General features: G+C 39.7%; 1 protein-coding gene across 1 annotated transcript in view; it reads right to left on the bottom strand.

Moving 5' to 3' along the window:
* The window catches only part of LOC116505281 (alpha-2-macroglobulin-like protein 1), a 93,437-nt gene that overhangs the window by 33,136 nt on the left and 43,907 nt on the right, over nt 1-16,394 (bottom strand). The window contains exons 15-19 of the mRNA XM_032212440.1: nt 15,643-15,788; nt 13,933-14,079; nt 13,163-13,333; nt 5,970-6,087; nt 5,203-5,335 (exon numbers count right to left, since the gene is read on the bottom strand). Coding sequence (XP_032068331.1) covers nt 5,203-5,335; nt 5,970-6,087; nt 13,163-13,333; nt 13,933-14,079; nt 15,643-15,788 — 715 coding nt within the window. The remainder of the gene's footprint in view (nt 1-5,202; nt 5,336-5,969; nt 6,088-13,162; nt 13,334-13,932; nt 14,080-15,642; nt 15,789-16,394) is intronic.

Genomic DNA, 16,394 nt, shown 5'->3' with positions numbered 1-16,394 from the left:
TGATATAGGATATAGTTAAATAAAGAAAGGATAATGATAATAAATTATATACATGTATGGGTATAATATAAGGGAATTGGATGTAAATGGTAAACAGGGATTTGGAAAGGAGGATTAGAAAATTTTGGTATTAAATATTATAGATGTTTAGCTAGAATAGGATATGAAGATTTAATGTTAATGGAGGATTTTATAAATAAGTAAATGAAAGGCCAGTGTGTGTTTATGTATTAAATCTTGGTATATTTTATGATGAAGGATGTTTAAATAATCATAGTCAAATAAAAGTGGAGGTATGATGATGGTAATATAATAAATATCCAAGTTAAGATATTAGAGTTAATATGAATTATATTTGATGACGGTGGAAGAGATGCACAAAAGCCTTTTGTAATCAACTGATACACTTTCTACAGTATGTAAAGAAGGAGGATTTGTATGTTTGTTTTGAAAATAAAAATATATTTAAGAAAAACAACCGCCACCCAAAAAGCATGGCTTTCTTTCCCAATTACCCAGAGGCTTTGGTTTAAGGTGGTGCTGCTTTACGCTGCCCCTCCTCCTCCTCCTGCACTAGATTTCTTTTCTTCCAGAATGGCAGGGGAAAAAACCCACCTCACCTCCGAGCTCCAACACTGCAGCTCTGCCAGAAGGGTGCGGGGAGAAATGGGGGACTCCTGCTTGCCAGCGGGGAGTACTGGGTCTTGATTTCCTTGTGCAAGTATGGTAGGTGCATTCTCTCTCTCTCTCTCTCTCTCTCTCTCTCTCACACACACACACACACACACACACACACACACACACACACACCATTTCCCTCATGTCTGCCACTGAAAGTGGTCAAAGAGAAGGAAGCACGAGGGCTTCTTCCAAAAGACGAGGAAGGAAGACAAGCAGACAGAGGCTTAGGGCTGTTGGAAGAAGTCCCTGTGCTTTCTTCTCTTTGACAACCGCTTTGCTTGCAGTGGGGTGGGGAAAAATCAGGGGGAGAGAAAGAAGCACCGGGGCTTCTTCCAACAGCCAAGGAAGGAAGAGGAGCAGAGAGAGGCTTCGGTTGTTGGAAGAAGCCCACGCTTCCTTCTCTTTGACAGCCGTATCATTTGCAATGGGGTGGGGAGAATTCCATGGGTTAGACCAGGGAGAAGGCTGAGCTTCTGCTAGGGATAGCCTCCCTTCCCCCTATCTCATGGATTTCTCCCCCCCCCCATTGCAAATAAGGTGGCTGTCAAAGAGAAGGAAGCACAGGGCTTCTTCCAACTGTCGAGTCCTCTGCTCTGACAAAGGAAATGGGTAAGCAGGGCAAGCATGGTGCAAACAGGCATGGTAACAGAGAGAGAGTGATGACTGGGTGGGTGGGAGGAGCGAGCGGGGGCAGGCCAGGGGAGAGACCATACCGGTATGGGGCCTCCATCTATAATGGTAAACAAACGTATGCCCAATTTCTGCTACAGGTCTGGGCGTACTGATGCTGACTGGTAGAAACCCACCACTGGTGTGCATGGAAAATGTGTACTCCTGCCCCGCATGAAGGACATGCTGACACACCTTCAAAGGGCAAGATTTTTTCCAAGTTGGACTTGCATGAAGCCTATTACTTGGTCAGAATTTGGGAGGGAGATTAATGGAAAATGACTTTTAACTGCCCACTAGGGTGTTTCCAGTTTAATGTGCTCCCATTTGGGCACCAAGGGCCCCCTGGGGTATTCATGTTGATAAATGAGGTATTGCATAAGTACCTATATAAGAGTGTTTTGGTGCATCTCAATGACATTCTAATATATACTGAAACAAACTCTGAGCACATAAAGCTGGTCCGAGCAGTCCTGAAAAATTCTAATCTGCCAAACCATATATTAAATTTTCCAAGGGCGAATTTCACAAACAAAATAGATTATCTGGGATACTGGATCTTGCACCAAGGGCTAGAGATGGACCGAGAGAAAGTGCAAGCTCTGTTAGAATGGGAAACTCCATGCACCCCAAAACAGCTACAAAGCTTCCTGGGATTTTCAAACTTCTATAGGCAATTCATCCTATCATTTGCTCAAATTGCCTTTCCTATCACTAGCTTGTTGAGGTCCAAGGAGATAGATAAGCCTAAACCTAGCCAACACTAAAAAGGGCTATGGAATGCCAAGCAGCATTTGAAAAGTTAAAACAGCTTTTCAAAGGCGAGCAGGTGCTAAAGCATCCAGACCCCTCCAAAAAACATTCATAATTCAGGCCAATGCCAGCAATGTGGCAGTTGGGGTTGTCCTACTCCAGGAAAATGAGGGGGTGATCAATTATAGCCCTGTACATACACATAGAAAAAACTAACCAAAACCAAGCAGCATTGGGCAGTATGGGAGAAGGAAGCTTTTGCAGTTAGGTGAGCTCTCCTCACCTCGCAGCACTTCTTAGAAGGGAATAAATCCCATTCCAGGTGTGAACAGACCACAAGCATCTGGAAGCCCTAAAGACTCCAAGGAAGATGCCCCACAAACAAGTACATTGGGTCCAGTACTTCCAGTGATTTAACTTCACCCTCCGCTATTTAATGAGAGGGAAAAACGTCTTGGTAGATGCCTTGTCCAGACTATCTCAGTACAATAGTGCAAAGACAGAAATAGTTAAATCCATGCCTCCCACATTGCAATTAGCAGCTTGTGTCACCAGGAAACCACAAGTGAAAGGGGACCCACCTATGGATAACATCACCACCTCAACTTTCAAACAAGTCCTAGAAATGGATGAGTGGTTTCTTAACCACAAACCGCTTGTTCTAGGCAAAATGGACTACTATGGGTGGAAGTATATGTCCCAGCCAATGAGAGACTAAAAACCATGCAAGCCTGCTAAGACTCAAAACTGGTAGGACACTTCAGGTTTGTGAAGACACTGCACCTTTTGAAACAACAATTTTGGTAGTCATCTCTAAAAAAAGACATTGAAAGCTATATTGCTTGTTGCCCCACTTGCATTGCAGCAAAATGCAGGCAAGGAAAAATGCCTGGCCTTTTGGAACTGGTAGCTGATCCTTCAGCACCCTGGAGAGAGATTTCCAGGGATTTAATTGTGGAATTCTCCAAGAGTGCCGGAAACGCAGTCATTTCCAACCTATTTTCAAAGCAGGTCCACTTTATTCCATGCCAAAAGATCCCAATGGCAAAGACCCTAGCAAAACTGTACCTATTCCACATATATTGTTTCCATGGTGCCCCGTGTCGTATCATATCAGATCAAGGGGATCATTTCACTTCCAAATTCTGGAAAGCATTTTTAGACCTTTTAGGAACTGACCAGGGCCTTAGTTCTAGTCACCATCCTCAAACAAATGGAGTGATAGGACGAATTAACTCAGTTCTATAGCAGTACCTCCAATGCTTTATTAATTACCAGCAAGACAATTGAACAGACCTATTACTATTCATAGAGGTTGGTTACAACAATACCATGCACACCAGCATGGGGTTTCTCCATTCAAAGTAGCTACAGGTCAAGAATTCAATACAATGCCTGAGCTGCCCATTACTGAGCCCACTATCCCCTCCTTGAAGGAGTGGATCAATCAATTAAGAACCACCTGGAAGTCTTAGACAAAGCAGTCAACAAATTGCAGGCAGATAAAAAGAGAGTGGAACCCAAGCCATTTAAAACCAGACATTGGGTTTACCTATCCACTCATTCCTATAGTCCCTACAACCATCTAAGAAACTAGGACCAAAGTTTGTAGGGACTTTCCCCATCACTCATATCATAAACCCGGACACAGTAGAACTGCAATTACCTAAATCATTACGACAAGTCTGTCCAATCTTCCACTACAAACTACTGAAACCAGAGGTGGCCTCGCCTTTAAGGCCTATAGCTCCTTTCCTGCCACAACCTATCATGGTAGAGGGTGAACAAAATTTTGAAATCAAAGAAATTCTAGATTCAAGGAAACACCATGGGGCCACCCAGTATGAATGGGTTCATAAAAAGCACATTAGAGCTCCAAAATTAATTAAACATTTCCACCAACTTTATCCTGACAATTCTAACTAATTGATCCTATTATTTTCTTTCCTCTTTGTTAGTTTCTTTGTCTCCAGGTGGAATTCTCCTTTTCTTAGGGGGGGGGAAGCATGTCAGGTTCCATAGATCTCTATTGGGACACTGTCATTCTGTTGGAGGGGGGAGGCTTGGGGATGCTTTTGCATGGGGTTTTTCTTTATTCCTTTCTCTGCTTTGACTTCCTTCAGGTGTTCTTCTACCACTGTGGGTTGCTGATTCAACTTCTTCATTTTCATTTTTGAGCATGCCCCAACAGCTTGGGCACCTGCTCCAACCTTGGAGATTGCCAGTGCTTCTCAAGCCAGACTTTCTCCCAGCCTCTTCTTTTCCTATGGGTCTCTCTCTATTGACATCGTTGCTCAAACCTTCTGGTAGGGTCCAGCCAGGTTATTGATGAGAGAATTGGCTAAATGTCAACTATCCCACATGGTTCATACAGCAAATAAAGACTCCCGGGACAGGCAAATTATACCAAGAGTATCATTTATCAACATGGATAAGGAAGTAGCAAAGCCAATTCTAATGGTTTCACATGCAAATATGATAGTTCCCATTTCCCCTGGTTTTCCCATTGTCACTTTACTCCATCCAATCAGTTCAGCTTGTTTGGGTAATTCACTCTCTGCCTAGCAGACTTTCTCAGCAGCTGACCTTGGGTCTCTTTGCATTCCCCCCCTCTTTATACCTCCCCTGCATTCCAATCTATTCCCTCCCCCCATTGTTCTTGTCCATCTGTGAGTGGGATTTGCAAAGCAAGCCAAGCTTCAGTCATGACACTATGCACTAATGGAAGTTGTCAATAATTTGCATCCACTTTTAAGAAAGACACTGGATGATTGTTTGAACAGTGGATATGGTCTTCAATGGATTGATTATTTATTGGACAATCTAGTTGTCCATTATCTAAAAATGCTAAGTATGTAAAAATTAACAGTGTCTAAAGAGAAATTAAAGATTTGTTCTGAAATATTTGTGCATTGCAAAGTATACACTGAATAAATCTAAGGATCCAGATACAAATGTCCAGACAGCAATATGTTTGAAAGCATTTGTTTTTCTGTGGGATGCAAAGGAATGGCTGATTTCTTTCACTGCAGCCAGTGAAAGCAGATTTCATTCTCTGAAATGATATTTTAGTTCCTCACCCATTGAACATTCACTTACTTGACAGGGATCAGATTCCAAATCCAGGTGTCTGGAAAGTTTGTTCTAGGTTTGGCTTCCTCTTCCTTCTTGGAGACTGAATCAAGAGCTTCTGGAATTGTATTGGCTACTGAAAAATCCATTGGGCTGCCTCCTGTAAGTAGATGCAAAATAGATCCCTGGGGATGAGGGAGTGGAGGCCATGACAAGAGGGTGGTTACTGACAATCTGTCAAACACAAATTTTATGCTTTCCCAGAGGTAAAATAGGTGAGCATTTAACTTCCTGAAGTTGTTTCTTTTTTTGCATAATGGTCTGAAACTATTCCAAAATTTTTAGGGTGTCCACATCACAGGGGAAGAAGGCCACTTCATGTACCTGCCCAGCTATTTAAACTAGGACTCTCTTTTTTTCCCCTCAGGGCACAAGTCTTTGCTTTTCCTTCAAAATGAGAAGAAAGGGTAACTTTGAAAGTGGCCTGGTGGAACCTCACTTGTTTGCTTTAAGATAAATGGAGGCTTCATAATAAGAAAGGTCATTGTGGAAACCACTTCTGGAATAGGCAATGCATCCTTAACCATCCATGGCAGCCATTTTGTCAGTGTCCAGCACAAAATCCAGATTCTCACCCCATTCTCCCAATACTACTTACTGTCAATCTAAGGAACTGAAGTTTCAGTCAGATCACCTAAAGTTCTTTAACAACATTGTTTATTTTAGCTATTGATGCAGCTGTAGCTGGGATCCATTGTCTCTCTTTCTACAGTGCATTTTAGAAAGAAACTTGCCAAGTAATGGCACTCCCACGGTATGGAATGCATGGTAAACCTTTCTCTGAAAATGTGACAGCTCACAGGATACTGGTTTCTTAACTCTGGTGTTGGTGATAAGTTTCAAACCCAGGTCCTATAGACATTATGAAACAAACAAACAAACAAAAACAAAACAAAACAAAATGAAGGTCAGTTTGAAAATGAGATACAATAGAAGGACAATTTTGGGAAGCAAAAATATTTCCTGCATATCTGGCAGGGAATCATCACAAAGTGTTCTCAATAATACTGCATACAGGTAATCCTCAACTTAGAACAGTTCATCTAGTGACCACTCAAATTTACATCACTGAAAAAAGTGACTTATGACCATATTTCACCCATATGACTGTTGCAGCATCCTCATAGTCATGTGATCAAAATTCAGACACTTGACAACTGACTCACGTTTTGTGACCTTAGTGGTTGATCACCTTTTTGCAACCTTCTAACAAACAAAGTCAATGGGGAAGCTAGATTTACTTAACAACTATGCTACTAATTTAACAGTAATGTATGGTTACTAATAATACACATACCATATTTTTCGGAGTACAAGACGCACCTTTCCCCCCCTAAAAGATTGTGAAAATGTTGGTGTGCCTTATACATCAAATACAGCCATTTTTGGCCTGCTGAAGCCCCGCCCCGCATCCCATTTTTGTGAAAAATGGGCAAAAAATGGGGGTGTTTTTGCCTTATCCCACCCCTGCTGAAGCCTGCAGAGTGCTCCTGGGGGCCGGGGAGGACAATTTTTTTTCTTACTTACCTCTTTGAAATCTTGGTGCGTCAATTTTTGATTTTTGCCAAAATCAAAAATTCATAGGGTTATCAGTGCATGTAACATAGATGTTTGTGTGGATAAGATTATCACTCCTGCTGTCAAGCAAAACCAAGCATTTAATAGTGGGTGCCATACCATGTGCATGAATCATACAAGTGGCAAGAAAATAGGGGCAGTCAGGCATAACACAGGTTATCTAGACAGTAAACACAAGGTCAATCAAAATGGACTCAAATGTCTATACTAATGCACAGAGTATGCGGAATAAACAGGGTGAATTAGAAATTCAAGTAAATGAGGGCAGATATAATATTGTTGCCATTACAGAAACATGGTGGGATGAAACCCACAAATACAGCTAGAAGGATTTAAATTATTTAAAAGAAATAGACCAAATAAAAGAGGCAGTGGAGTTGCATTATATATAAGAAATAACTACATCTCTACAGAAATAGAGCACAACAGTGTTGAGAACTATCTTGAATGCATTTGGGTCAATATTAAAGATTGGGGGGGGAAATGTCATTGCCACAGGTCTATACTATAGGCCACCCAACCAAACAGAGGAAGTAGATAAACTTTTTGCTAGTCAGCTAACTAAGGTACTTTATGTAGGAAGCACACCACAATAGCAATAGGGGATTTTAACTACCCTGACATCAACTGGGAAACAAACTCTGCACCAAGTGGAAAATCCAACAGGTTCCTAACAAACCTAGCAGACAACTTTGTTTCCCAAAAAGTAGAAGTATTTTTCCTTCTTCTATTTTTCCTCATTTTTTGTATCTGTGGATAAAGAATCGCTTTCTTTTCAATGCTCAGTTGGATTTTACCTTTTAACATTTTTTTCTCAAGTCGGAACAAAGCAAGGGATAAAAGCAGAGGAAAAAGAAGTAACACTGTCACCTAGAAGCTGGAGGCTTGGAAGCACTACTTCTTTGAACATTTAATATCTCAAAGTCCTTGATTTTGTTTATTGAAAGTGACAGTGGGAAGAGCACGATTTGTTTATACAGGTGTATCAGTAGTTGGACTGGAGTAAAGAGAAAGCCTTGACTTGAAAGATTACAGTGAATTTGTTTGAAACCTAGCAATAAGCCTTGGATGTTTTAGTGGCAGTGCTTACAACCTGGAAAAATGATGCAACATGAAGAAGAAAAGGAATTAATATTGCAAATAATTATGCTAGAAATTTAAAAAATACAGAGAACATTGAAAAGAGACTTGAGGTTATAGAATAAAGAACAGAAAGAATGGCGGAGTTGAGAATATTTACAAAACAATGATGAAATTTGAGGATACTCAAAAAATTGCAGAGAAAAATGAACAGTGATAAGAAAATTGTTGACATTGACAGCAAACTGAGAGCAGAGGGAAATGATACGTATGGAATATTGAAAGGAGAGGTCAACAAACTGGAACTCTATTTCAGACTTCAAAACATGGAAGAAGAAAAGGGAGAAAATCTGGCAGAAATAATGAGAGTAATTTTGGCTGAAGCACCAGTGATAACTAAAGACAAGCTGATGGAAGGAACAGATGGAGGGTTTTGAGTCTTTACAAGATATGCAATGAGCAACAAGTTGCCAAGAGAAGTCCACATAATACTTATTAAGAAAACAATTAGAATTCAGATTTTACAAATGGCAAGAGATATTGGACTGCACTACTACTGGAAAGATATAGGATGATGAAATGAAATATTACAAATAAAAATTATTAACAATGATAATAATGCATTTATATACACTAGATTGATAATATGAAATTCTATATAAACTGTGAGGACTATGGAGATGATGTTGAAAAGCTTTATTACAAAAGATAAACAATTCTATATAGTATAGAATATAAAGATGTATTATCATTGGATGATTTCAGGATGATGTAATGAAATGCCATAATATAAATTTACTTTAAATTTAGTATACTTCACATAAAAAGGATATAATAATAGCTATACTCAATTAATCCTTAATAATCATAATAATTGTATACATATATATTAGATTGATGATATGAATAATGGAATGTGCTGAAATGAGTAAGTTGATAAATGAAATTAGAGAACAAGAAGATAAACAATTTTATAGGATATGGGATTTATTTTATCAGTGGTCAGATAAAAAAAAACCAAAACCATGGAATTGAAAATTATTAGAGAATATTACCAATACCAAAATAATCAAATGATTTAGAATAGGATATAAAAATACTTTATTATTGGATATATTGAAGATGATGTAATGAATTATTATAATATAAATGAACCCATATTTAGACTATCTCGTTTAAAATGAAGAAATAATAGTGATAGTCAAACAAATGAAGTACTATAATAATAATGTATACAAATATATTTGATTGACAATACGTGACTTTATATAAAGTTTAAGTGATGACTATGGAAAGGCACAAAAACCTTGTAACCAATCAACACACTGTACGCAATGGAAGATGTCTTTTATGTTATATGTTTTGTTTGTCTGTTTGTTTAAAAATTAAAATGAAAAAAAAAAACAGTTGGCACTCTTAAATAAGCTTTCAAGCTTATTTTCCTTTATACAAATTTACTATAATACTCCAAGATTTAAATGTGTTAGTAGCTTTTTATATAAATAGTTCCAGCATTTTAAAATGTCTTTCCAATGCCCAACTCGTGTCCAATTTAAAAATCAAATCTTCTGTATTTTAGAAGTTTTTTATTTTCTTCCTTTAATTTTTTTTCTTCCATTTCACAGTTGTAAGATTTTACTCAAAAATAGCTCGGTCGCTGTCACTTTAAAAGTAATTATGAGTCTCTCTTTCCTGAATATTCTTTTGGGGGTTACACTTTGAATTAAAAAGGATCCTTCTCACCCAGTTCCAAACACTGTTCACCAAATCTACCCCAGCACTCTTCTTGGCTGTTAAGCTGTGTCTGGCTTTGTGACAGCCATCTTAGGCTGTCTCTTCTCTCGACGTGGAATAGAAGAAAAATGCCCTGGGGCTTTGCAGGAGAGTTGCGATCTCCCCTGGAACCTCACAGGATGCTCTTCCTTAGCTTCACCACCACCCCTACAAGGAGTTTTTGGCTTTTTTTAAAAAGCCCATGAACAAGCAGAAGCCAGTACAGGGGATGGAGCGGTAGGTTCCAGAGGTGGGTTCCTACCAGTTCGCACCTATTCGGTAGAACCGGTTCATCAAATCTACTGAACTGGTTAGAAGAGATTCCACCAGTGGACCCGGAAAGCAGGCCACACCTACAGAAGAGGTTCCAAATTTTTTTGAAACCCACCACTGGTCCTTGGATATGATTATTCTACCCTATCATGCTCATATTTATAAAACTCAGTGCCTCTGTGAAAGGTAAGGATGACTACTGCGTTTGTGGTGCAATCAGAACATTGCGTGTGTTTAAGTTGTTTTAACGCAAACCAAAGATGCCTTTTAAAAAACAAGTTTACATCATATTCTTATGCATGCCAGTGCTGTGTGTGAGGTAATTTAAGGTGGTCCTGACAAGTGTCGTCGGCATCTTCATATCTGGTCACATGGGTGGCAAGCCACTCCCATCCGGTCACATGGGTGGCAAGCCACTCCCACAAAGGAGGCCACACCCACAGAGTAGGTTCAAACAATTTTTGAAACCCACCCGGGTCTGCAGCAAAGGCACTTGGTGGCTTCCGCAATGCAAAGTGCCCGTCTCCACAAGAAAGAAGCGAGGGCTTCTCCCGCCTGGCTCTTGCAAGGAAACCCCTGGCTAAGTGTTTTATGGCTGGCTGAAATGCGTGGACATTTCCAGCCACCCACAGGGCGAACGGCAGCCCAGCTGCCGCCGGAGAGCAACCCCCGGTGCCATTCTTGGCATGTTTTTCTCTGCGTAAAGTGGAGATGGGAGGGGGACTAGGAGGGAAGGGATCGCTCCTCGGGAGTTCTATCTAGCTAGCAGCCCCAGGAGACACCCTCCCCAGAGAAGAATTGGAGCCACCAAAGCTCCCACACCCACCCATCTTTGGGATGCAAGAGATGGCAAAGCTCTCGTGCGGTCTCTTCTGACAAGAGCGAGCCTCCTCCTTCTCCCCAACTCCTCTCTCCTCTGAAGCGCACTCTCCGAAATAACCCACCCAACGTAAGCGTGCTCAACTGCAACAAGGCATGATTCGCTGCTCCCAGATCAGGAGGCGGGAAAATCAGTGCCTCCTTTGCATACGAAATTTTTCGCTTTTTAACCCTTGCTTAACTTTTAACAGGCAAAAAATTCCTTATGCAAAGGAGGCCCATAGTTCTCTCGCCTCCTCCTATAGTTAACACTAAGCAGACTCCAAGTGACTGTGACTTGGAATCTGGTAGCAACTACCTTGGCTTTAATTATTTTTAAAAAATTCTTTAAAATTCTTTCCTTTTCCTCAGGAGACTGGTGAGACCCCACCTCCCCTGCCTCTAGTGACTGCACATCCCTGCAATATGATTATTCAAAGCCAAAGTATTAAGACTTTTGCTGAATGGCACATAATACACTAATAGGAAATGAGAGGGGAGAGAAGGAAGGAAGGAGGGAGCTGGAATGAGATGGAGGTATGTCTCTCTGTGTGTGTGTAGAGTGGGGGAATTACAGAGGGAGGAGAATGTGTGCATGCACACATGCCTATTTGGGAGGTGATGGGGAAATTTTATAAGCTTCTGGAGTGAATCCCTTTCCAATTATTTGTCTCCAAAGGTGTGCGCACAAGTGCCTGGGTCCATCCATTACTTCCACTCACCTCCTCCCCCCTCCCCCTTTCCCCACTGCTTTGATAAAATCAACAGGAGAATCGCTGGGGCTTTGACAAGGAAGGAAGTGGGTTTGTGTCAGTGGTGGATTTTTAGGGGAACTGAGTGTGGGAACTCAAAGTCCAGCCACCCCCTCCCCCCATTAAAGAGGAAGGAAATAAAGGAGCTGGAAATGAGATGGAAGAAAGGAAAGTGGAGGGAGATGGAAGGAAGGAAGAATTGCATCTGGCCCCAAATAATTTTTAGGAAGGGTGGGAGGGGGGGAAGGAGAAAGGAAATATTCTAATGCATTATTACTAGTATGTTTATTAAGAAGATACATTCAAATATTAAGAACTGAAAACCTTTCTTTTCTTTCCTTCCTTCCTTCTTCCTTCCTTTTTTCTTCCTTCCTTTCTTCCTTCCTTTCTTTCTCTACTATATTGTTTTGCTCATTTCTACATTCTTAAAAAAATCCCTAAATTATCTAAATGGGATCATTTATAATCAAGTTAATGAATCTGAGCTAAAGCTTTTGTCACGGAGTACAATCAGTTTTGAACAAGACTTCTAGAGGTCCTTTAGATGTGATTTCTAAAATGTGTGTGAGAGAGAGAGGAAAGAAAGAAAGGAAGGAAGGAAGAAAGAAAGAAAGAAAGAAAGAAAGAAAGAGAAAGAGAGAGAGAGAGAAAGGAAGAAAGAGGAAGGAAGGGAGAGAAAGAGAAAGCAGAGGAAGGATGGACTGCTAACCCTGGCAATAGACATGGCTTTAGAAAATGCTTTGAAACAGCACAGCAATCTAGTGCTGGAAAGGATCTCGGAGGTCGTCTAGTCCAACCCCCAGCCCCAGCAGGAAACCTTATATCATCTGGATTATTTTGGTGCCTCTAACAGAAAGGAAAATTGCCAGAAGGAGAAGAAGTTTACTAAGACAAGGCTGCCATGCAGAGGAAGGCAGAGATAGCAATTACTCAACATTCTTTCCCCTGGGAACCAAGGTCATGTGTGCAGGTGGTTGGGAGGTGGAGACTGGGCTCATCCATCATCTGGACTGTACGCTGATTGGACCATGTGACTGATTCCTTGGGTGGGTAGTGACAAATGTTTACTTTTAATTAAGGGGAAAACCAGCAGAAACTTTAGAGCCAGTTTTCCCCAGCATTGTGCCAATATGGCATACCCTAATAAAATGTTCTTTGGGGAAACCTCAGGCATCGGAGTTCTTTCATTCAGGGATATGTTAGTTGGGATCCTGAAAGGGGGAAGGGAGGGGGAAGTAGATAGCTAGGATTCAGTCAAAACAAAATGCTTTCTTGTGAGTACCAAGGTCATTGAAACAGGTGGCTTTTAAAAGAAGAGAAGAGCCTGCCTTCCATTTTCATTGTACATGATCGGTGACACCTGGGAGGGGGAAGGTTGATTGCTTGGTAAATGCTCAAAAGACTATTTGCCAAAACCCAGCATTTCCCTCCCTAAATACTGAATTGCTTTCCATAACCCTACAACCTAATTTTCCCAGAACTTCTTTTTAAACAAGTCTTGTGATTTATTTCACTATTTAGAATCGTTAAGGTGTCCTACTCATGTAACTCCAATCAATACCAAAACAGTGTAGGTTTTGGAGGAAGCTGTTTTCATTGCAAATGTTACTTACCTTGAACAGACTGTAAGCATCAGCCTGACTTTGAAACCAGGGAGCTATCAAACTCTTTTTTTGCCTTTCACTATTTGAAGGAAGACAAGGATAGGGCTCAAAATCTTCCAAATAAAAGTGAAATCCTCTTGCATTCATGGCTTCAAAGGAATGGTAAGGTGACTTATACACCTGAAAGCAGAGAGAATTGGCATAAACAAAAGCAAACCAGAACAAAGCAGTGTTTAGAATGATAACCATAATATCTATAGAAGTCTGATTCCTGGTAGCATTTGCACATGATTCAGAAATAAGTAACCATCTCATCAAAATTTCAAAGCAGGACCACCCACCCATACATTTGTTTCCACATTGAAACATCCCTAGATATCTGAGCAAATTTTTAAAAATGCAGTACACTGTTCCAGTCACACAATTTAGCCAATTTGGAATGTATGGTTTTATCTTAGAAATTAAGATCCTAACCTTTACATCAGTAAGGACATTAAAAATATATGAAAAATATTTGCAATAATGTTTTGAAAAGTGCAACTGTAACATCACTTTCCTCAATCGGGAGAGCTTTCTCTAGTTATTTTTTTTAGTGTCAGAGACATTGAGTGAAATGTCTCTGTGAAAACTTCTAATTAATATTAAAATGAGATACTTATCTCAAGATGCTTATAATTTCATTTACTTTAATTTACACACACACACGGCTTGCTTTTTTTTACTGCTTCATGAGGAAAGGAAGAATTCATTGACCAGAGGAAAGGGCTGTGTTTCCTTACTAATTCTGGTGTCAGAGTTTCGTTTGTCTGCATAAGAACACTCTTGTCCACAGCATGGATGGAGCACAGAGCACCAGGAGCAGCTTCTATGTGCAGATTGACCTTTGCCCCTGGAAGTTCTTCCTGCTTAGAGAAGTCCAATGTCACCTATTGATGGGGATACAAGAGATAAATAATGCAAGGAAACCTCCAAGAATGATGGATAATTTAGGATACTAGAAAAAGAGAATTAGTATTATTTTTTCTTTGGGACTACATATTTGGTTCAGAACAAATCTGGATTGATTTATTCTAAATTAATTTGTTTTCTTGGCTATCCATTATAATATCTATGCAATAATATCTATGCAACACAAGAACAAAACATTACAAAATACACCAATATTTTGATTCCCAACCTCATGGAACTGTTAAACTTTAGCTTCTCTACTTACTTTCAGTCTATACCAACAAGTCATAGGAATTCCTGTGGGATCCCCATCTCAAGATGCATATCAGAAACAGTGATGCTATACCTAGAAATCAAACCCAAAATATAGAACAGCTATGCCCAACAACACATAACTAGTACTAGTGTCATTGACAGCACTTAGTACTGAGTTGAAAGCTCGTTTCGTTTCGTTTCATTTATTGGTTTTGTATGCCGTCCACTCCCGAAGGACTCCGGGCGGCTCCCAATAAACAGGGGAGGGGATAAATAAGACAATACAAACAATATTAAAAATATACAACAGTCACAATCGAAACGGGGCTGGAAACTTCAACAGCCTCCAGCCTGCCGGAACAGCCAGGACGTAGTAGCTTTACGGAAGGCCGGGAGGGTAGCAAGGGTCTGGATCTCCACGGGGAGCTCGTTCCAAAGCTCAATATATCCTTTTGTTTTTATCCCTATTTAGAATAGTAGACAATAATCTTCTGACTGAAAATATCCAATCCAATTTAATGATGCCTGTCAATCTGTAGCAATTCATTTAATCTTTCACTGTGCTGAGCTTTCCCATTCTTCAGGCTTCTTACATTCCATACACACACTGTAATTCTATCTTTGCAGTTTCAAATCTTCTTCTTCCAACATAGCAACATCACTAACTAGACAAAGACGTTAATCTCACTGCATTATATCTAACACCAGTATTCCAAAAGATCCTCAGCTCTTCCTCAGTATTACACTGAAGGCTTTCAAACTTGAACGGTCCATCATCTTGCATGTTATACTGTCATCCAAATTGCTTTTTGCTAATGTATAGGAGAGATTTACCATTTCTTTCTTCCCCACTGTATGAAATGACATGTTTCCCATTGTCACTGAAGTGACCACCTTCCTCCAGCATCTTCCTGTATGTCTGCTGCTCAAGGAAATTCCTGCTTGCTTTAGTGGGGAAGAGGTGTAGCTGGGATGATTTACATACTTGCTAGGATTATATATTGTTAGGCACTTTGATATTCTACACCTTCTCTTCTTGCTAGGATGAGGCATCATTCCTTTTATGGATCTCTATTATTATACAGGTCTCTTGGGTTTTTAAAAAATTGAAAATCAATTCAACAAGAGACAAGAATTAATCTGAAACGTGGCTATATATACAAATTAGTAATGCCCATATCTAAACTATTTCAATTTATCTATTTCCAGGTGCTGATTTGCAAAGAATATGATTGGTTTCTCTCCCCCATGTACTGTTTGCTGTCCCAAGAAACCTGCACACTAACCTTATGCTTGAAGCACTTGTTTATTGAGAACACAGCAGTGTCAGCTGCTACTTCACCATCAGCAAAGACCGCAAAGAGCAAAAGACTAGCACGGGGTGCCAGATCAGAGCTCGGGGTTAGATTGAGGGAGAAGGTGCCTTTGAGTGCTACGTCAGGAGGAAGAAAGGATGAGAGAGACAGGATTTAAGTTCATATAATTGGTAAATAATTTCTGCCTAATAGAAATAAAGCTGATATAGAATAGCAAGGATAGAGAACTTCCTGCCCAAGACTACTCTTTTTTAAAAATAGTTTTTATTAAACATTTTAATCTTTAAAAACAGAAAGAAAAATACAACAAGAAAAAACAAAAAAAAATAAAACATACATAACAATATAAAGTGATTATACAGCCTTCTGTATTGGTTTTCATGTTTAACCTTTATAATTCTCCATTCTGTATTGCCTTCCTATTGATTTTACCTTGTCCAATAATATAATAACAGTACTACCACTAACACTTAGAATAATATTAATTATTTATATCACCATTATATTTACATTCTCTATTTTCTCTTTTGGCTTTTGTTTTCTAGCTACTTACAAATTCTATTCCATATTTTATAGAAATCCGATTCTTCTCTTTCTTTTAGTTTTATTGACATTTTGTCCATCTCTGCACATTTGAGTACTTTTCTAATTATTGTTTTGTCTGCAGGTGTATTGATTTTTTTCCAGTTTTGTGCAAAAGCAATCCTAGCTGCAGTGAGTAT

The sequence above is a fragment of the Thamnophis elegans genome, chromosome 3 (assembly GCF_009769535.1).
Source record: "Thamnophis elegans isolate rThaEle1 chromosome 3, rThaEle1.pri, whole genome shotgun sequence".
NCBI classification, from domain to species: Eukaryota; Metazoa; Chordata; class Lepidosauria; order Squamata; family Colubridae; genus Thamnophis; species Thamnophis elegans.
This window is presented reverse-complemented; position numbering and strand designations above follow the sequence as displayed.